The sequence below is a fragment of the Halichoerus grypus genome, chromosome 7 (assembly GCF_964656455.1).
Source record: "Halichoerus grypus chromosome 7, mHalGry1.hap1.1, whole genome shotgun sequence".
Taxonomy (NCBI): Eukaryota; Metazoa; Chordata; class Mammalia; order Carnivora; family Phocidae; genus Halichoerus; species Halichoerus grypus.
The window spans coordinates 155,363,936-155,385,041 of record NC_135718.1 but is presented as its reverse complement, the minus strand read 5'-3'; the positions used below and the strand labels follow the sequence as shown (position 1 = coordinate 155,385,041).

The 21,106-nt window shown below is 59.4% G+C and overlaps 1 protein-coding gene and 1 long non-coding RNA gene across 6 annotated transcripts in view; one reads left to right on the top strand and one right to left on the bottom strand.

Moving 5' to 3' along the window:
* Positions 1-11,097, top strand: part of LOC118532351 (uncharacterized) — a 37,519-nt gene extending 26,422 nt beyond the window's left edge. Inside the window, exons 2-5 of one of the 5 annotated variants that reach the window (XR_013450044.1) lie at positions 3,398-3,873; positions 6,999-7,103; positions 7,643-8,445; positions 10,284-11,097. This is a non-coding gene — a long non-coding RNA (uncharacterized LOC118532351). Of the gene's footprint in view, positions 1-3,397; positions 3,874-6,645; positions 8,446-10,283 lie in introns of all 5 variants that reach the window. The other 4 variants (XR_004915663.2, XR_004915664.2, XR_013450045.1 and 1 more) reach the window with 4 other exon arrangements.
* A 1,660-nt stretch (positions 11,098-12,757) lies between these two features.
* Positions 12,758-20,629, bottom strand: UBE2Q1 (ubiquitin conjugating enzyme E2 Q1). The gene is made up of 13 exons (XM_036086867.2): positions 20,137-20,629; positions 17,799-17,903; positions 17,374-17,478; positions 16,758-16,808; positions 15,332-15,472; positions 15,050-15,134; positions 14,757-14,817; positions 14,558-14,648; positions 14,400-14,458; positions 14,265-14,313; positions 13,920-14,015; positions 13,637-13,703; positions 12,758-13,238 (listed from the first exon to the last, which is right to left on the bottom strand). The coding sequence occupies exons 1-13, from the start codon at positions 20,461-20,463 to the stop codon at positions 13,207-13,209; spliced, it is 1,269 nt and encodes a 422-aa protein (XP_035942760.1). The 5' UTR covers positions 20,464-20,629; the 3' UTR covers positions 12,758-13,206.
* Positions 20,630-21,106: the final 477 nt, after the last annotated feature.

The following is a 21,106-nucleotide window of genomic DNA, read 5'->3' as shown; positions in this document are numbered from 1 at the left end:
TCAGTTTGCTTCATTCTTGGAAGCTTCATCAAAATTCTCCACAAGATCTGGAACTTCATCATCATCATCCTCTCCGGTAGCAAGTGGTGCTTTTCCATCCACAGATTGTTTGGGCAGAGCTTCAGCCAGTCTTCTTAAACTAGTCTGGGTCATGTTTTTTATTTTTTATTTTTTAATTTTTTAAAAAAATTTTATTTATTTATTTGAGAGAGAGAGAATGAGAGACAGAGAGCATGAGAGGGAGGAGGGTCAGAGGGAGAAGCAGACTCCCCGCTGAGCAGGGAGCCCGATGCGGAACTCGATCCCGGGACTCCAGGATCATGACCTGAGCCGAAGGCAGTCGCTTAACCAACTGAGCCACCCAGGCACCCTGGGTCATGTTTTTTAATCCACACGGACAATGTGTGTCTTTGAATTGGTATTTTTTTTTAGACCATTTACATTTAACGTAATTATTGATATGTTAGAGTTCAAGTCCGCATTTTATTTTCTGTTTCCTGTTTTTTTATTTCTCTATTTTCCTATAGATCATGTGGACATTTTTTTTATAATTCAATTTTGATTTATCTGTAGTGTTTTTAAATCTTAAAACTGAAAATGTTACATTATTTATACTTAACTTATCATAGTCTATGTCTGTTGACTTTATTCACTTGAGTGAAGTATAGAAACCATACTTCCCTTTACTCTCCCTGCTTATAATGTAATTGTCTTAAAAATCTCCTCTGTCTTCATTTCGAACCATAACAGAAAGTGTTATAGTTTTTGTTTCAACTGTCAAATATAATTCAGAAAACTCAAGGGAAGGAAAGCTTATTGTATTTACCCATATTTTTTCTTACCATGTTCTTTCTTATTTCCTGATGTTTTAAGGTTCCTTCTTTTATCATTTCCTCTTTGTTTAGAGAACTTCCTTTGGCCTTTTTTTTTAGGGTAGGTCTGCTGGTGACAAATTCTTATTTTTCCTTCATTTGGGAATGTCTTAATTTCCCCTTCATTCCTGAAGGATATTTTTACTAGGTATACAGATCTTTTCTTTTAGCACTTGAGAAATAGTATGTCACTTTCTTCTGGCCTCCATGGTTTCTGATGAGAAATCCACTGTCATTCAAATCGTTTTTCTTATATATGGTGTCATTTCACTTTCAAGACTTTTTCTTGGTCCTTGGTTTTCAGAAGTTTAATGATGATGTGTTTTGGCATGGATTTCTTTGAATTTATGCCGCTCTGGGTTCACACAGTTTTCTGAAGGTGTAGGTTTTAGAAATCTTTTGGCTCTTCAGATTATATAATTTCAGTGTTCTCTCTTCTAGTCACTGGTTATTTCCTGTCCCCTCAGTTCTGTTGTTGAGTTTATCTATTTTTTAAAAATTTCAGTTATTGTATTTTTCAATTCCAATTTTCCCATTTTTTATACCTTTTTTTCCCCTGAGACTTTGTTTCTTTCCTGAGGGTTTTTATATTTTCATTTGTTTTAAGAGTATTTGTAATTGTTTGTTGAAGTATTTTATCATGCCTGCTTTAAAATGTTTGTCAGGGGGCACTTGGGTGGCTCAAGTCGGTAAAGCATCCGACTCTTGATTTCAGCTCAGGTCATGATCTCAGGGTCGTGGGATCGAGCCCCACATTGGGCTCCATCCTCAGTGCGGAGTCTGCTTAGATTCTCTCCTTCTCCCTCTGGCCCTTCCCCCTCTAATAAATAAATAAATCTTTTTAAAAAAAGTTTTCTGCCATGTGAGGCTGCCCCTATTTCCAGTCCTTTGGCTGGAGAGAGCAGGCTTTTGTTGGGGCTTTTTTTTTTTTTTTTGTCTGTGCCTGTTGGTGCTTGTGGGTTCTTCAATTCTAAGTCTGGGATATAGGAGGCGAGAAGAAAACCCAGGGAATTCATCACCATGGTGTCTCTTGGTCCACCCCAAGGTCATAGTTGTTTTATGTTTGGTTTATATTTAATATCCAGGTTTTTAGCAGAAGGAATAGGAAAAGGTCCATTTACACCATCTTCCCAGAGTAGAAAGTTCTAAGAATGGTTTTTACATTTTTTAATGGTTAGGGGGTAATTTTTCAAAAGAATATTATTTTATGACACATGAAAATTATATGAAATTCAAATTTCAATGTCTACAAATAAAGTTTTATCGGAAAACAGTCTCACCCATTCACACACTGTCTCCACTGCTGAGCAGTAGAAGCGCAGAGACTGTAAGCTTGCAAAGCCTCAAGCATTTATTCTCGCCCTTTACCAAAATGTTCTTCGGCTGCTGGATTGAGATCTAGAATGATTTTTAAAAACAAGCAAAAAGAAAAGCAAAATAAAAACTGAAAATCAACGAGAAAAGGAAACAACCTGCCAGAAGGTTGGGTAGGAGCTGGGAATAGGCATTTCCCCGTAGAGCAGGAGGTGTGAGAGCCGCATCGTGTCCTCAGGTGGCTGAGCCCCCCTCCCCTCCGCTGGTCTCCGAGGCACAGGCTAGTTCTGACCACATGGGCTCATGAGGCTTCTCCACCATCTGCCCCAAAGCTGCTGGTTTTCAGGGCTTTGCCCACCTGCTGCGGCTGTCATCCAAAGGGGCCGGGCGTCGTGCTGTATGCTTCTGGTCAACCTCCAGAATCCTAAGATGGTGGTTTTTGACAATTTTGTCAAGTTTTATTATTGCTTTTTGGGGAGAGGATGTATCAGTCGAAATATTTTGTAGTAGAATTATTGTAGAGAAGAGAAAAGGTAAAATGAAAGGATCAGCTTCCGTGGGCAGCGTGCGTGTTTAGGAAGAGTGCAGGTTAGCACGGAGGAGGAAATACCGAGCGAGGACACAAGTCTCCCAGAAGGGAAGGATACGAGTTTTCAGATTGAAAGCAGTCGACAAGTACCTAAGTTAATAAATGGGAAATGAAAACCTATGCCAAGACATAGTATGGAAATATTTTAGAATATTTGCTACAGCCTCAGAGAGAGAATCCACATTAATGGGTATGGGACTGGGGAGTATCATTGAATTTTGCATAACATCATGTCCAAACCCAAATCTATTCTTAAATTACTCTAGAATAAAGGTAAAATTAGGACTTGTTCAGAAAGGTAGGGTCTCAAAGAATGTGTGACCCACATACTTGTTCTCAAAAAGCGATGGAGGGATGTGCTCCATAACATGAACCAGTAAGCCCCAAAGTGAGGGCTCGGGCAGCCTCAGTCCTGGACGGAGCAGGACGGGCGAGATGCCAGAGTGACGTCTGCATGGAGAAAAGTGAGGGATCAGGGAGGTGCTGCCGGAGACTGCGGGAGACCCAAGTGGGTGGAGGAAGAAAAAAGCAGTCAGTTCCTGGAGAAGGTCACATAAGAATAAAGATAATCATAAGCACAACTTCATAAATATTAAAACTTTTTTATTCTCACGACATACAGTGACTCGGCGGCAGTTGGCGTTTCCATAGTCACGTCGAAATGGGAGCACTGGAAGGTTTGGCAGGGGCACACGGCCAGGTCTAACCAATTTGCATAAAAATCAACCCTACCGAAGCACTAAATACATGAGGTACATCAGTACATTAATTGAAGTATTCTTTACGTGGCGTAAACTGAACCCGTCGTGACAGGTGGACGCGTGGTCGCCAGCCGCACATGGAGCGTTTCAGCCGTGCAGAGGCTGTGTGTTCGCGGCCGTCAGGCGGTCCCCCTCCGTGGCCCCGGGCGGATTCTGGTTGCCTTCTGCCCTGTGGATGGGCCACTGTGTACTCAGCACCCATCCACCCGGATGCAAAGCCGCCCTGAAGCACGGAGTCGGGCGCAGAAGCAGGAAGACCGGAGGCCTCTGCACCTGTTGTGTCAGCCCGGAGGCTCTTCCCCCACGTGTGTGGGGTTTGCCTCCTCCCTTCACTCAGGTATGTTTTCTGCTGTCGCCCTGCCCCCCGGGGCGCCCTGGCCCCCTCTCCTTGCCTTGTGTTTCTCCATCGTCCTGTGGCCCCCCGACATCATAGCTCTTTGTGCTGCGGCGTCTGGGACACACACGTCTGTGGAGCGACTCAGTGTGGGCCCCCTGAGGACAAGCGAGGCCCGTGTCTGTCATCTCGGTCATGCGTGTGCCTTACCTGGCCGACAGGGAGGGGTTGAGGGTCACTGCTGTAAATATGAAATTTCCACCAGGACGTGCCCTTCGGGCGGCCTCACGTGCAGTCCCCGAGTGCACACGGGCCTCAAGGGTGACCCGCGCCGGGCCTGTGCCCGGCAGTCGGGGGACTCGGGGGCTGCGGGGCGGCCGCCGCCGTGCTCGGTGTTGCGTGAGGCTGCAGCGCTGCCCGGGCCGGCGGGAGGGTGTCTCCCTGGGCTGTGTCGGGACGGGGTGGACACCCCTCCGCCCCAGAGCTTTCTGGCCGCTGGCCTCTGTGTCCCGTGTCTTCTCGCGCCCGGCTCAGCCTCAGCGGCGTCTCCGGAGCGGGCGCCTCTGCGCGCACCTGACCGGCTGGAAATGCCCCGGACGCAGTGAGGAGCCCGCCGGCGGCCGTCGAGGCCCGGGCGTCAGCAGCCGTGGAGCGGAATCGAAACGGGCCGGGCTGGAGCCGGCGAGGGGGCGTCCGGTCTCGGCCGCCTGGGGTCAGGAGCACAGCCCGAGCCCCGGGTCTTGTCCGGGCCGATGCGCCTGCGATGCTGCTTGGGTGATAATCGTGCCGAGTTTCTTCTAAACTTAATTTCACCAACTGTCAAAATGGGATTGTTATATTTATCCCTTAAGTCATTAGGGAATAATAATTAGGCCAAAAATGTTTTAAGTGTTTCTGTATTGATAATTTTTAGCTAGAAGTCACGGCTGCCTGTTGGCTCCTGGGCCGGTGCTTGGAACGGTCTCGGGACGCTTCCGCGCGGGGCTGGAGGTGGCGGCCTGGGGCAGGGCGGCGGGCACCGAGGCTGCATCTGGGGCTCGCCGGTGTGCGCGGGGCCTCCCTCTGCGAGCCCTGCTCCGCCTGCCCTGCCGTGTGAATGGGTCTGGTGACCACAGCGGGTGTACTTGGGCGAGTCCCCCGTCCCGCCCGGGTGACGGGCTCAGCCCGAAGGAGCCCGGCAGCTCTGGGCCAGGACTGACTCCAGAACCCGCTGCCACGTGCTAAGCGCCGACAGCATGTCCTGTCCCCAACAGAAGCTAGCGCGCTAAACCCGCACATCAACTCAGTGGGACGCGCGCTATAGGAGAGGAAACCCGGCTCGGAGGCTGGAGAACTGGCCCCAGGTCACTTCTCATCCCTCCCTGCTCTCTGTGTCCGAGAGCCCAGCACACATGACCGTGTTCAGGGCCGTGGGGCTCCCTCCCTCAGCGATCAAGGTAATTGTCAGAAGACAGACATGACTCGTATTCTCGAGGCGCTTGTGTTCCCGTGGGAAGAGACACACAGTAAACCAGTAAATAAGTAAGAAGACGCCAGACAGCAAGTACCAGACGGAATTAAGATACGGTGATGTGATGGGGGGGGTTGTCACTTCTCCAGACGACTCTTAGGGCAGCGTCTTTGTGGGAAGAGGTTATCTCTGCTGAGGTCTGGATGATAGGTCAGAGTCAACCCTGTGAAGAGCAGGGGAAGAACATTCCAGAGCATTCCAGAACATTCCAGACGGGGAGCACCTACATTTGCCCCTGAGTGGCACAGCGGGGCAGGGCAGGCACAGGGGACGGCTGTGGAGGGAGGGTCAGACCACGGTGGCCTTGTGGAGTCCAAGTGGCGACTTTGGGTTTTATGCGTAAGCACAGTGGGAAGTTGTCGGAAGGTGTTAATCTGGGGAATAACTGGGATCTGAGTTTGGTTTGTAAGAGACCGTGTTGTCTGTGGGGTGGCTTTGTGGGGCCCGTGGACGTTCTGTGGCAGCAGGGAAGTCTCCAGATGCTGTTGCCGTGGCCCCGGTTGGGGAGGGCGCTGTGGGCAGAGAGAAGTACGGGAGCGCCTGGTTTGCAAGGCATTTCTGGCTTGGCTTGCTGGTGGCCTTGCTGGAGGTAGCCGGGTGGGGGGCAGTGTGGCCTGAGCCAGTGGGTAGGTCGTGACGCCGTCTGCTCAGCTGGAGAAAGCTGCTCTGTGGCGGTCACGCTGCGTGTGCGCATCTTAGCGTCCTGGTGCGGTCCCACAGACGGACGAGGGCTGGACACCTGCGGGCGGGGTCTGAGGGTATTGACTGGGTTCGAGGAGAGAGCAGTGGGTGTGGACTGTCCATCTGGACAGAAGGAAGGCGTCTACGGGTTTAGGGTGGGATTGCTGTGTCGGCAGCATCGGTGGGCAGATACGTGGGGGTTCTCTGCCCAGGGCAGTGGGGAAGCTGGCAGGGCACCAGGCCTCTCTCTCCACCAGCCTGGCCCCCAGCATAACCGTTGTCCCTCTTCCTCCCTGTGAGAGGGGCCTGCGCACCTGTCGGGCAAGCAGTCCTGGGCTGATGTGACTGTCAGTCCTGGGGGAGCCCCCCGGCGGCGGCTGCCCTCCCCACCTCCCTGTTTCTGGATGTGCTTTCTTGGGTTGGCTCAGGGTCCTGACAAGAAAGGGGCAAGTGGGTGGGAGCCCCGGAGTCTGCTCAGCCCTGGCTCAGCGCACGTGCTGTCTCCAAACCCACTTGGAGGGACCCCACGGAGGAATCAGTGGGTACTTGCCACCATTCCCGAGCGAGGCCTTTTCTTGTTCTAGGTGTTGGAGGAAGCTTCTGGTCACGGACTTGCCAAAGCACCAGTGAGATCCCGAGCTGCCGCGTTCCCGGGACGCGTCTTTGCAGCTGCTGCTCTCCCTGCCCCAGCACCCACGGTGTTGGCCCCGCCGTGTAGGGGGGCTCGGTTCCGCTGGGGTGCCTTCTGCATTACAGAGCACCCGCCCGGCAAACCCTCTGCACCAGCCGAGGGTGGGCAGGCTGCGACATGGAAGGGACCGTCCCACCACCCATGTTCTCCTACCTCTGAGGGCAGGGCCGCGGCCCGTGGGGGGCAGGGGTGCGGTGGTCCGGCGATGGCCCAGGCACCTCCAGGACTCCGGCATCTGCTTTCCAGCTCGTGCACAGCTCGCTCCTGAAGCTCCCGGCGATCCCGTGAGACCCAGGCGTGGAGGGCAGCCTTCTGCGTGGTTCCCGTGGAAATGAGGCACGCAGAGCTGTGGTGAGGCCACCGAAGGCCACTGTGGACGTGGCTCGGTCCCTGGCAAGTGGGGCACGGATGGTACCGGGGAGGGGGGGACAAAGTGTTCAGGAAGTCCTCCATCAGACCCGGGCTGTGAGGCCAATCTGTCCCCCTTTCTGCCCAGTGCCGGCCCGTGACACCCCCACCCGCCAGCGGAGCGCCAGGGGAGGTCTGGCCGGTGCTTAAACCCAGGGGGCGGTGACTGGGGCCGAGAGGTGTCCTGGGTCACAGAGAGTGCACATCTGCATCGTTTAGAGGCCCACAAGTCACGGCGGCCGGCTCAGAGCCCCCCAGTAAGGGCTCTGTCCATGCCTCTCCCCCAGGCCCCGCGTGTCTCGTTTCCGCCCACTGAGCCTGAGCCTCCCCCGGCCCTGTGCCCCCAGCACCCTGCTTTCTTGCTCCGTGTGGCGATCACCAAGGCACTTGTCGCCGTCTCTGCCAGGGCTGGGGCCTGGCCCTCCTGCCCAGGGTGACTCTCCTGCCACATTCGATCCCTGCTCTTCCCTGCTCTTCCCCAGAGGCTCCTACCTCGTGTTGCACCTGAGGGAGTGCTTCCGAGACCTGAGCTGGCCACCATCCTCAACGTCGGTGGGGAGGCGGGGCTGCTGGTGACCAGCGTCGTCCCTCGGACGCCCTGCTTCTGGGCCACGCATGCCACCAAGGCACGGGCCTCGGGGCCTTCTCACGGGGCCTTCCTGGGGTGAGCCTGGTGACGGGGGCTGGTCGCGGTTGTGGTCTCATCCTCCTGCATCGGCTGGGTCCGTGGGGCAGATCCACAGCGCTCACTCACAGGCCGCATCTTCGGAGACAGACAGACGTGGGATGCGGCGCAAACGGTGAGGCCTGTGGCCTGCAGACTCTGCACCGGGCGGGACACGCGGGCGCTGCTCGGCCCTCCGCACCGGATTCCGCCACAGCGTGCCACCTGGGGGACTCCGGGCCGGCCTGGGACGGGTGCACGCCCGGCCGTAGACAGAGCCACTCCTTTCTTTTCCTGCCTTCCGACTTTGGATTCTCTGCTGCGTCCGCTCCCAAATCCCGCTGCTGACATCGCTTCACGCCCCAGGAAGGGACAAGCTGCTGCTCCCAGCCCTGCCCTCCGGCTCTCTTGCTGGGGGCTGCTGTGACCGCCCCGGGGGAACACCGTCCTCTCCTTCCTCCCCCGCTTGGCCAGGTGCTGGGTGCTGGACAGGATGGATGCCTGTGGTCCTGCTCGTCGACTCTGGCCGGTGGGCTACCCTCCCAGTGCAGTCCCCGTGCAGCCTGGAGTGACCACTTCTGAGCCATCCCCCTCTGACTCAGCCTATCATGCTAGAGAAAGGTGACCGTCCTCCACCCTTCTGAGACTTGATGGACCTAAGTAGGACAGTCGGGGGACGGCGGAGGGGCAGCCTGGGGACAGCAGGGGGCAGCAGAGGGGACAGCAGAGAGGCAGCTGAAGGGCAGCAGGGGGACGGCGGAGGGGACAGAAGAGGGCACCAGGGGGACAGTGGAGGGGACACTGAGGGCAGCAGGGGGATGGCGAAGGGACACTGAGGGGCAGTGGGGGGACAGCAGAGGGGACACTGAGGGGCAGCGGGGGGACGGCGGAGGGGACACTGAGGGCAGCGGGGGGACGGTGGAGGGGACACTGAGGGCAGCGGGGGGACGGCAGAGAGGAAACTGAGGGGCAGCGGGGGGACGGCGGAGGGGACACTGAGGGGCAGCGGGGGGATGGCGGAGGGGACAGAAGAGGGCAGTGGGGGGACGGCGGAGGGGGTACTGAGGGGCAGCAGGGGTACGGCGGAGGGGACAGCTGAGGGCAGCAGGGGTATGGCGGAGGGGACAGCTGAGGGCAGCAGGGGGACGGCGGAGGGGACACTGAGGGGCAGTGGGGGGACGGCGGAGGGGACACTGAGGGGCAGCGGGGCGACGGCGGAGGGGACACTGAGGGGCAGCAGGGGGACAGCGGAGGGGACACTGAGGGGCAGCGGGGCGACGGCGGAGGGGACACTGAGGGGCAGCGGTGGGACGGCGGCGGGGACACTGAGGGCAGCAGAGGCCTCGGGGTACCTCTCGGTGTCTCTTCTTTGCTCTCCCCAGTGCTTGGAGCTGCCTCTTGCGTATTGGTTTCATGCCCGAGAGGGGCCCCCGGTGCTGCCCGAAGGCTGAGTTCTGTGGTACCGCGGGGAGGGCAGGCATGTCCCGCTTCCGCCAGAGCTGCTCGGCTTTCGTCTGTGTTCTGCACATTGAATTTTGCTTGATTTCCCCGGGAAAGAGTTCCATTATAGAAGAAAACTAGGATTTGAAAACCCCCGGTGGGGGTTAGCACTGGACGCGGGGCCTTCTGACGGGCTGTTTCTTTAGATCTGGACACCTGTCGGGGCCTGTTTTCACATCGTTGAGAGGGAGAGGCCAAGGTTGGGGTTGGGTGAGATGTGAGTGGGTGAGAGAATGCTCTGTCACCCAAGTGCAGAGGCTAGGGGCATGGGACCCGCGGGCAGGGGCACCCCCAGAGGTCATCTTGGGTCACTGCATGCAGAGGGTCCCTGCTGCCCAGCGTGGGGAGTGACCAGCTCCCGGCCAGGGCCCTGGAGCTCCAGGCGGGTGTTGGGGGGGCGAGCATAGAGGAGCCCCGTGCCCCAAACAGCAGCTCTCAGACAGGCAGAAGGGCCAGAGTGCCCACCCCAGGTCGGGGGGTGCTCAGCGCTTGTGTGGACATTGAGGTGGCCCTGAGAGATCAGGTGGGCTGACATTTTCCCCCTTTATGGAGGGGGACAAGTCTCAGAAAGGTGACAGGAACTTCTTCCCATTTCATAAAAACAAAATGGCACAGCTGGGGACGGACCTGAGGTCCGACTCTGTGTGGCCAGTTTCATGCTGATTCAGGTGGCCCCGGGGTTGGGGAGCGGACGGCGGGACCCGAGTGAGGGAAGGCCTCGGAGAAGGGCGCCGGCCCCCCTCCCAGCATGGAGGAACAGCTTGCTCAGCGGGCAAAGGCCTCTGCTTTTCAGCCGCCAGCCCTCCAGCTAATGTGCTCACTGCAGAGTCGAATGAGCAGTTCCGTGTGCCCGGAATTTCCCACTGGACAATGTGCAGTCCCAGATCCCTGCCATAACTTGAGCCACAGGAGTAAGGCCTTCTCTGATCTGCTCTTCCTCTGCCCTCCCACGTCCACAGCACTTCCATCTGGGGTCAGCCTGCCCGGGGAGCCCACCCCGACCGGCAGAGACTTGTCCGCCCACCGCTGCCCCCCTCTCCTCCTCGGCCTGACCGCGGGCCACAGCTTTCCTTGTGCTGTGCTGTGCAGGCACTTGGAGTTCATACTGGGTTATCCATCGCATCCTCAAAGGGAAAATCACTGGTGCTTAGGCCTTGGCGGTAACTGCCCTGTATCTGTCCTCCCTCCCTCCCGCCCTGGGGCTCCCGGGCAGGCCGCCTGGGCCCGGATGCTGCACCTTGACGTGGCATTCTGCTAAAGAAACAAGCTGAGGTTATGGGGGGGGGCCTCCTTCCCACTGAGACTAATTCTCGCTCTTCCAGTCACACATCCTGATGTTTGACGAGTTTAAATAGTGACTGTCAGCATGCCCCTTCTCTGTCCCGTTCTGTCTCCCTTGTCCTCAAGCACGGTGCACTCTTGAGGCCTTGGGGGTGAAGAGGCCACTGGTGCCCACGACTGCTTTGACCCTCATTTGGCCTTGCCCCAGCTCACCTCTCAGAAGAGAGAGAGGTCTCCACGTGTCACGGGCCCCCCAACTCTGCCTGAGTGCTGTACCACACCCAGGAAGCTTCCACGAGGTCGAAGCCGGAGGCCACCAGTGGGTCCTCCCCGCGTCTCTTCTGTGTACCCCCAGAGTATGACAGAAGTTGCCCTAAGAGATTCCGGAGAACGGAGGGGCCCACGCTTGGTTTTCCTGGCCTTCCAGAGAAGAATCAGGGAGCACTTAGAAGAGGCATCACCTTGGTGAATAAATAATGGCATGCTTCAGGAGTTGGGGTGTCGGTCCTTCTCTGTAGCCCCCCTCCCCAGCCCTGCCTCGTCAGACCTGCTGCAGTGGGGTTAGAAGCTGCTGCCCCCCGCGAGCCCCACGTCGAGGTGTAGGGCAGCGACCTGAGGAGCTTTTCGTCTCTCCTTGTCTTCCTAGTGGAGAGAAGAGCATCGATTCAGGATGTTAGGGCCTTGAATCTTTTTTTGTGCTTTGTAACGTCCTTTACAACTCTTCATGAAGGTCATTAAGGGGAGTGTTGAGTTGGATGGAAAAGGTGGAGGGTTCTCTTCCACTCGGTACTCCCAACTCCCAGGAGCTGCGCCTCTCTTCGTGCCGGTGGACACGGACCCCACCATTCCTTTAGTTGTACTGGGGGGGCGCCTGGCTGACTCCGTCAGTAGAGGGTGTGACTCTGGATCTCGGGGTCGTGAGTTTGAGCCCCACGTTGGGTGTGGAGATTAGCTAAATATAAATCTTAAAAAAAATTAATTTTATTAGAGCCAAACTATTTAAATAATTTTATTTGTTTCATCCTTTGGTAGATGAGAAAAATACATTACAAAATACATTATACAGAGAACAGCTCACAGTACACGTTACTAAAAACACAATCTACATTCCAGCCAGGGCTGGTGGGAAGTTCAGAAGAAAGCCACAGAGGCCTCGAGACCCAGATTCCAGCTCTGTGGCGTGCTCCCCCGGGGCCCCTCTATCTCAGCCTCCGTGCGTACCAGCCCCCGTGTCAGGTGGGTGTGCGCAGAGTCCGAGCCGGCTACCTCTCCCGCGCCGAAGCGACTTAGGACCCCCCAGGGAAGGGGGGTAGTGCGAACGGCCAGGGTCTCCGACAAAGCGTGACAGAGGGCTGGCGTGTGGCAGGTGCGCAGCCCAGGGCCCCGAGTCTGGGCTCCCCCACACCAGCCTTGGCCAGCCTCGCCGGGCCCACCAGCCAGGCTGCAGGCTCACTGGCCAGGAGGCGGGCAGCACCTGGACCCTGTGGGTCCGCACAGCACCGCACGGCCTCCCCACCCCTCCCCGCTGACCAGCAGTTCCCAGAGCCGGGGTGAGGCCCTGGGTGCCCCGAACAAGCCCCAGGAAGCTAACCTTTCCAGCAGGACCCACCTCAGGCGAGCGGCTTCAAAGAACCCATGATTCTCCGAGCCAGACAACTTGCTTCGGGGCTCTGCCCATCTTCCTGCACAAGCCTGACGAAGCGAGAGGTCCAAGAGGTCACTCGGGGCCAGCAGAGGCCTTTCTGAGGGAGGGGAGCCAGGGAGCACCACATCCCCCACCCCTCCATTCATTTGGAAGCAATTCTCTGAAGCGGCCTCTCCAGCCTCCGTCCTCACTTTCTTTTTCTCAGAAATTTGGAAACATCTGTGACTAGGTAAGAAAAGTCGTCCTAAGCATCAAGGGCATCATTCCAGCCTGCTCCGTTGTGGTTTAGTGGGCCAGGCTCTGCATTCCGAGGGGACAAGTGCCGGTCGCTCCGGGGGGCCTCCGGGAGAAACCTGGGGGGCGAGCCAGGCGAGCTTCAGCAGCAAAGTGCAGCCCCTCCTCTGAGCTGCCGGGCCCTGCCCCTCCCCCACCGCCCAGGCAGCGAGGGGGGGACGAGGGTGGGGCGGGAGGTGGGAAGAAAAAGAAAGATGAGTCAAGACCAGCATCTTCAAATTAACAAACTGTAATTGTTTTCCCAAAGATACATTTTTTTTCATACACATCCATCATACACTGTAACCAAAAAAAGCAGTGTACATGAAATAAGAGAAAATAAATTAAAAATCCATAGCATAGGTAAGGAGGTTCTAGTCTGGAGCACAGCTGAGTTTCCAGCAATATAAGGAGGCTCGAAAGTTCCTTTTGTAAGAATGCCTGCTAGCAGGGGTTCCAGCCAGGTGGTTGGTTGGTCTGTGAGTCAGTCTTGAGTACTTGGAACTGTGTTTTTTCCTTAGCGTTTAGAATAGCCATCATTGTCCTGCAATAGGCAGAGCTATCACGTCCAGGAAAAACGAGGGAGGGAACCACAGAGGCAGCGTGAGATCCGAATACAGCATTCAAAGGTAATTGGTCCAGTGGCGCCGGGGGAGGGGGGGTGGAGGCACGGCTCTCCAGGGTTAGCCATCTTCCTTGGGGGGTGTGTACCAGCCTGCAGAGAAGCCAGGAGACAGTCGCGGGGCGCAGGCCCGAGCCCACCCTCCCAGCCCGGTCCCCGAGGGCACCTCCAGGGTCATGGGTGGGAAGATCCTAGCAAGGGCTTCCCAGTGCGGGGGCTGGGGAACTGTCTGCCGTGACAGGACACGGTGACATGAGCTTTCTGGAAGGGCGTTCGGGCAGAGGGCAGCCACCGAGCTCCCCCACCCCTCAAGTATTACGGGCTGGCGGTGCTTTTCTGGGGAGGGAGGGAGTGGACGTCACCACCTCCAGCCCTTCTCTGGAGAACAGGGGCAGGCATGGTGGTAACGGGTAGTAAAGGCTCAGGAACCGAAAGGGGGGCTCTTGCTCTCTGGCAGGAAGTGACGTTCTCGGGCCCTGGCCATGGCTCACCGTTCTTCTCGTGGATCTGCACCAGGGACTTGTAGGACTGCTGTGCTCTCGTCAGGCTGTACTGGGACTGGGACAGGACGCCACCATCAACACGGCCGGCCGTGCCCCCCCACTCCCCCACCGCTGCCGGCTAGAGACCCCGGCGCCCCGGCGCGGTGCTCTGCCGACCCGCAGGACCCTGTGCCCACAACCCCCCGCTCTCAGGCCCGCTCGGCCAGGCACCAGCCAGAGGCCTCATCCCGGCGGTCCTGAGCGCAAGCAGCCCCGGGACCTGGCTCCTCACTTTGTTGGCTCCAAACTGCACTCGGGCTTTTCCCTTCACCAGCGTGGCGCTGATCTGCATGATCACAGACTCTATGGAGTAGGCGCTGCTCCAGCCCTGGGAACGGGGAGCGACGGGGCACACAGGTCAGGAGACTTCCCAGAGGCACCTTGCGCCTGGCCCCGGGGCAGCTGCGTGGGGAGGGGGCCTTGCCCTGCGCTCCTGGAGGACCAGCAGCTGTCGGCGGGGGGCAGTGGGTGCAGGCCGTGCCCCGCAGAACGAGAGGGCCACGTGACGCCCCGCCCCCGGCATCAACGCTGACGTCAGCCCCCCGCCCAGGCCGCCCGGAGGGAGCAGCGGGCTCACCTGCTTGGTGAGCAGTTCCATGCAGATGGCACCTCCACCCAGAACGTACCTGCAGAAGGAAGGTCAGGGAGGCGGCTGTGCCGGACGGAAGCTGCACGCCCCTTCCCCACCCTCCGCCCTCGCTCAGCCACTCACCCTCCGGAGAGGACTGGAGACACGACCCTGACGAACGGCGGGTCAAAGGGGAAGTTATCCTGCGAGGGAGACAGAGACGACATCAGAGGGGGCCCGCGCCCCCCAGGACTGCCCTCCACAAGGCAAGGAAGGCGCCTGGCTGCAGAGGGAGGTCTTACTTTGAAGGAAAAGTTAAGTAGGATGAAGTCAGCTCCTTCTTTCTCTTTGAGGATCTGGAGATCGTTGTGCAAAGCGCTGTCCTGGTCGACTCTTTGAAGTAAGAAGCGTGGGCTCAGAGCCCTGGTCCCAGCCCAGGGGCCCCGAGACCGCGCCAGCTCCCCCGGGCCGCTCCCCGCCCGCTGCCCTGTGTGCACTCACTTGAGGAGTTTGACGTTCCAATCATACAGACTGTCATTCACGAGTTCGACTGCATAGTTTCCTGGGAAGAGGGAAGAAAACACGTGTCGTCAGGAAAGTCCGAGGGGCGAGGAGCCCGATGCACCCCCTCTCCCAGGCTGACAGAACAGAGATCAAAGGCTCCAGGTCCACCCCACACGGACACGCACCCAGTCTAAGCCACTGGCTCGAGGCGCCGGATCCGTGGCCTGAAAGGTTCACGAACTCTCACATACCCCAGAACTTCTCGAGGGCCCTCCGTGACACGCACTCACCGCCTTTGAAACTCTGTGACCGGTATATATCCCTGAGCTCCTTCATCAGCCGGTCAGTGGCCTGCACCGAGCCAGACACCGCGCCCTGCCCGGGAGAGGACACACGCGCTCTGGAGACACGCCGGGCAGCCTGGCAGGTGCGCTGGACCAGGCCGGGCTCAGACACACCACAGCCCACCCGGAGGAAGCGTCTGGCCCCCAGACAGACGTGCCAGGGCCTACCCCCACCTCCCAGCCAGCACCCACCAGCCCCCGCCCACTTCTCCCGGAGAAAGCACGTACGTTTAAGTAATCTTGCCTCTGGTTCTTCTTAATCTTCTCTAGTATGGCCAAGTTTTCCTTTCCGATGCCGTCATCTTCAGATTTCTTGCCCTCAGCTGGCTCCTCCTCTTTCATTTCATAGTGATCTAGGTCTTCCGTGTCCTGGGTGAGGCGCGAGGCAGGGTGGGAGAGAGGAAAGAACCGGCACGGGTTGTGCAGACGGCCCGCCGCTCTCCCCGTCCCGAGCCGCAGGCGAGGGAACAGCCGTGTGAAGGGCAGGCTGGTGAACACAGTGCCTCTCCGTTTCTGGAGCAAGTCCCAGCCCCGCTCCCTCCACGATCTGAAGGTCTCAGGCAGCAGAACCACACAAGGACCCGGGGAAGGCAAGCAGGGACTCAGCCGTCTTGTTCCCTAGAATGACCCTGCTCCAGCCATCCCTAAAACTCCCCCTGGGCAGCGAGAGTTCCTCAGTAATTCCTAGAAGGACTCTGGCCTGACGCTGTGAGTCAAAACTCACGTCTCACCGGGTCACTAGGGTTCCCGGGAGTTCTGAGGACTCCGGGTCTAGCGGGTACCCGGGTCAGAAGAAGTCTCCCGCCTGCCCCGTCGGTGCGGGGCCTGGATCAGGCACGCGGAGGCACCTGCTCCCGACATGGGGACGAGGGAGGTGGGAGAGTCAAGAACAGAACGGGCCCCTCACTCCCCCCGCTCCAGGTGGGCAGTTAGCTCACTGTGCGTGGGGCGGCGCGCCGGCTGCCCACCTCCCACAGAAGCAGCGACCCCAAGGCCATGGAGCGGGCTGCTCACTCTGGCAGAACGTGGTGGCTACCAGCCCCCGCAGTCACCCTGGCTGCCGACACCCCCGGAATGCCCGTCACGCGCTAGGTGCTGTCCCAGGCCCTGCACGCTGCCCTTGTCGTCAGGCCCGCTCCCCACACGGGAAGGCGGAGGTCGGCCAGGTTTACCATCACGCCCACCACCTCGGCGCAGCACGACCTCACTCCCGTTCCAGTGGCCCTGAAGCTCAAGTTCTTGACCGCTGCGTGACATTCCGCGAGCGCGTCTACGTTTTCAGAGACCAGATCTAGAGGATTTCGCGCTTATCACCCGCCGCGGGGCGCAGTCCACGCACAGCACCTGGCTGCCCGTTCACAGCAACCCCGCATAGTCGTTACGATCCCGTCTTACGAGTGCGAAAACTGCAGCTTCGGGAGATCAGCTCAAGTGCCCCAGTGAGACACCGGACGCGCACGTGGGTCCAACCGCAAGGCCCCTGATGCTACCCGTGACCGTGTGGCCTAAAGACACAGGTGTGTGGGGGGGGGGGCGCCCCGTCTCCTATGACTCTGGCTGCTCCCCAGTCTAGGCCGCAGCGCCGTAAACAGCAGGTGCTCAATGCTGCTGACTGCAAGACCTGCCCGCAGTGCCGCCCCGGGGGCAGCCCTACCTCAGGCATCTCCTCGTCTTCGTCTTCGGAAGACACGTCCTCCTGCGTGCACTGCGGCGGGAGGGGAAGGCAGAGATCAGAGCCCCAGTGGCCTCCCAGCACGTGGCCTCCAACCTCTGCCCGAGCCCCGGGTCTGGGGACGGGGCGCCTGCCCTCACGCCCCAGCCTCTCCGCCAGCCAGGTCCGAATGGAAGCCACAGCCCAGGGAGCAACTTCACTGGCAGCCTGTCCTCCTCCCGCCACGAGCTAAAGATCAGGAGATGCCCAGTGGCTGTGTGTGTGGCCCGGTGCGATTCTCCCAAGAACCCCTCCCTATCGCCTCTAGACTGACGCCACGCTGGCGGGTCTCAGCAAGGAGCCCGGGCCCCCGATGGCCGCCCACTGCTACCGCTAACAGTAAAAAGGCCCCTACCCCTCAACCCGGGAGACACGCCCGTGGGTGAATGTGATAGGAGGTGAGACCACTAGCGCCCCGTCTGGAGACGGAAAGCCGAGAGCCACGGCACGCGTACGTGTCTGGAGTGGCCGGAAGGGGAGAGACACTCCTGTGGGTGTGTCTCAATGGACAGGGGTTCACTGAGTGCCACAGGGCCCCCGGAGCCCCTCCGCCGCTCACCTGCTCTGCTGGCAGGGGCTGGTCCAACATCTCCACGTCTGGGTGCTGAGGGAGGTTGTAGAGTTTACACAGGTCGGAGATGATCCTCTTCAGATGCTGCAACAGCTAGGGTAGGGGACACGGTGCTGGAGTCAAATGCTCCGGACCCATTCACTCCGGACAGGCGTGTGTGGATGAGCTCCTAAAACCCCATGTGGTACCTAGTTCTCTAAATCTTGGGGACCGTGTGGCTATGGGGGGAGTTTATTGGACCAACGCTGGGTTTGGCTCAAGGCTCTCCCTCCGGCTTCAGAAAACACCTCTTCTGAGGAGTCTGCCCCCAGATGTGCCCTTTCCAGGTATGTCTCCCTTTCACAGGGTGTCTCCATGACATGGGCCTCACAGCAAGAAAGGGTGCCCCCCACCCCAGCACCCTGGCCCCTCACCAGAGTATTCCCTTTCTTTATGTCCACCAGCCTCTCCAAGACAGCAGCCAAGTTCGGGTCATCGGACTCCACTGACCAGATGGGGGGCACAGCAGGGTAGGACTCCTGAGGGGAAAGAGCAGGAACAGTGGTCAAGACGGGAGACCCTGGGAAGGGCTACATTTTGCCTACCTCCTCTCCCCCCAACATTTCTAGTCCCTTTGCCCCCTCTACCCCCAACAAAAGCCCAGCTCAGCAGGTTATCTAACCGAACAGCCTCCCAATGAACCCCAGGCCAGGAGAAGTCCCCGAGAGGGCCCTTTCCAAAAAGCCTAAAGGCTTTTCTCTTCTCAAGAGCAAGCATCAGACAAAGTGCAACCACATTGTGCACGGGGAGGGGGGCGGGGGTGGGGGGTGGGGGGGGTGTCTCCTCTCCACCACGCTGCCGGTACGGGTTCTCCCACTCCCAGCACAGAGCCCGCCAGCCCTGCTGCTCCTCCAATCCCGCGGTCCGTTCAGGAAGGGGTCCCCTCATCACAATCACACTGATGTGAAAAAAAGCAAAGGCTGCAGATCACTTTCACTTTAGCTGGGGAAGGAGAGGCAAAAAGTAGATTCTGTCTCCAGAACCTAAAAGAAGGGAGCAGGAAGACTCTCCCCACCAGGTCACTCCCAGCAGACGCCCTGGAAGGCCAGTTCTCCCCATCGCTCCCTTGGGAGCCTGCCACCCTCTCTGCCCAGCGTAGGCTGCAGGGCTCCACATGGCAGGCTGGGAGGAAGAAGCCTACGCTGCTAGCATTCCCAGCATTCCTGAGCCACGGTGCCAAATGCAGCCTGACCAGACTCCCCCTCTGCCCAAACCGAGGGGCCCAGTTCAGGCCAAGTCTCCTTTGCAGGGGCCACAGGGACTGTGACTGAGAACCTCCTAAACTAACTTCCTTCCGGGCACAAAGACAGTGGATGGACTCTGGCCACTAGAAGGGCAGCTAGAAGGGGGCAAACCTACCCTCCAGGAGCTGGAAGTTCAATACAGGAACAGAATCAGCTCCTGGGGTTTCCACCCACATCAGGGAAACCTACCCACTTCTACTGGGGGTCTTAGCTCTGTCACAGTGCTAGCCCCTCAGTGCTGGAAAAAACGATCGCAAAAAAGATGCTCAAGTCTTCACCTCACTAAACCACACCCAGTCCTTCAATCTCAACTTTTTAGTGCAAAAAAAGTGGAGGAAGGAGGAAATGGGACATGCGTTTTGGTGGGGCACCATCCAACCCAGGCTGAGGCTTGCCGTACGCCTTGACCTGGTTTGATGGAGGAAAAGGGATAGAAAACAAGGACCACGTAAACTGCAATCAGGCCCCCAAGTACCACACAACTGGCAAGTCAGTCTCTCCCCAGACTACTGGCGTTTGCAGTCAGCCTGCCTGTCCCCTGGCTCCCTAACGCCCCTGGCAGGGAGAACGCTATCACAGCAGGTAGGATCAGCCAGAATCAGTGCTCTGCCGCGCAGTATTAAGCCTCCTCAGGTTATGCGACGCTGAGCCTCTTGCAAAGGTGTCTGAAGATGCACAGACAGGGAACATGTAGGGTGTCTCCTAGTTCAGCATGCCTAGCATGGGATGATGTTCACTGGGGAGAAAGGGGCCGTTACTGCTCAGAACCAAGGGGATGGCCCTCCCACATCACCAGGAAAGGCAACCACCCAGGGCAACTGGAGATACCCCAGGGCACAGGAGGGGAGTGGCAGATCTGCTACCAGCTGGGGCAAAAAGAGGAGAATTAGAGGTTACACCGGAATGCAAGGGGAACCAAAGGAGGAGAACAAAAAGAAGAGTCCACGACCTGCGAACCCCCACTTGGTAATATTCAGGGAGCAAAGGGGGGCTTCGGGAGAGGTGCCAGCGCAGAGATCCCACAGGTGGCACCGTCCTAAGTCAAAGGTAGGAGCGACCAGGGGGCATCACTGAATGGTGCAGGGCTCCAGGCCAGGGAGGTCCTTGCTGCTGTGCTCAGGGCAGAGGCCCGGAGCCCTGCGATGACAGCAGGGGAAGAAAGGGGCCTTCGCAGGCGGGAAGGCAAAGTCGCGGGGGGCCAGATCACGACCCTCGGGATGCGGGTTAGCGGCAGGGGCCGGTCGAGGCGCCATATGTCGGGGCGCCCCTTGCCACCAAGGGTCCGTGGCACACTCCGGGCGCACGGCACAAGCTCCAGCGGCAGAAGCAAGTGGAACCCGCCGGGAAGGAGCCGAGCCCCGAGCCGGGGGGACTGGGCCTCCCAGGTCCTCGGAGAGCAAGCAGCCGTGCGGGGTGGCCCCGAGTCCCTGACAAGGGGCCCCGGAGGGGCGCACCGAGGGGTCCTCACCGTGATGTTGCAGTGGATGCGGACGGGGTCCCCGGGCAGCGGCCCCCGCGGGGGCAGATGCGGTCCGGGCGCGGCCCCCGCCCCGGCCCCTCCAGCCCCGGCCAGCAGGAACTCGCAGCTCAGCTCGTCCAGACAGGCGCTGGCAATGCGGAAGCGCTCGTGGCCGCGGTGGAAGATGGACTCGAGCAGCTTCAGCTCCCGCCTCAGGCAGGGCCCCGGCCCCGGGCCCCCCCCCGGGCCGCCCCCGGCCCCCGGCGCCGCCCCCTGGCCCCCCAGCTGCTGCCCCGGCCCCGGCTGCTGCTGCCCCTGCGGCTGCGGCTGCTGCATCCTCCGCTCCGCTCCGCTCCGGGGCCGGCGGGCCGGGAGCCTCCGGCCTCCGCTCGGGCTCCGCCGCCGCCGCCGCCGCCGCCGCCGCCGCCGCGGTCCGCACTTCCTGATCCCCCCTTCGCCAAGATGGCGCCGCCGCCGCCTCCGGGACGGGGCCCCCCCGCTCGCCGGCCCCCAGCCGCCGGAAGCCGCGCGCCCCTCCCCCTCCGCTTCGGCGGCCCGCCCCGCCCCTCACGTGACCGCGCGGCGCCGGCCTTCCTCACGTGACCTCTCCCTCTCGCCCGCCCCCTGGTGCTCGCCTGCCGCCCTCCACACGTGACCCAGGGGCTTTGGGCCCGGCGCTCTCGGCGCCTCCGCGCGTGCTTACGCACGTCGTGCGCGCGCGCGCGCGTCGGCCCTGCCGGCGCTCCCCTGTCACGTGTCCGGGCGCCGCGTGCTCCCAGGGGCCCCCCGCGCGGGACCCGCTTCCTCGCCGCGGCGGGCGTGCGGCGTGCGGCGAGGGGGCTTCACGGCTACTGGCCGGGCGAGAGCCCGCGGGCGGCGACTGGGGCTCGCAGGCTTGTCCCCGCCCCGCCGCCCGCCGGGCGCGTGACCTTGGGTGATCGCCGCCCCTCTGAGCCTCAGTGTCTCCGTCTGTGCGGCG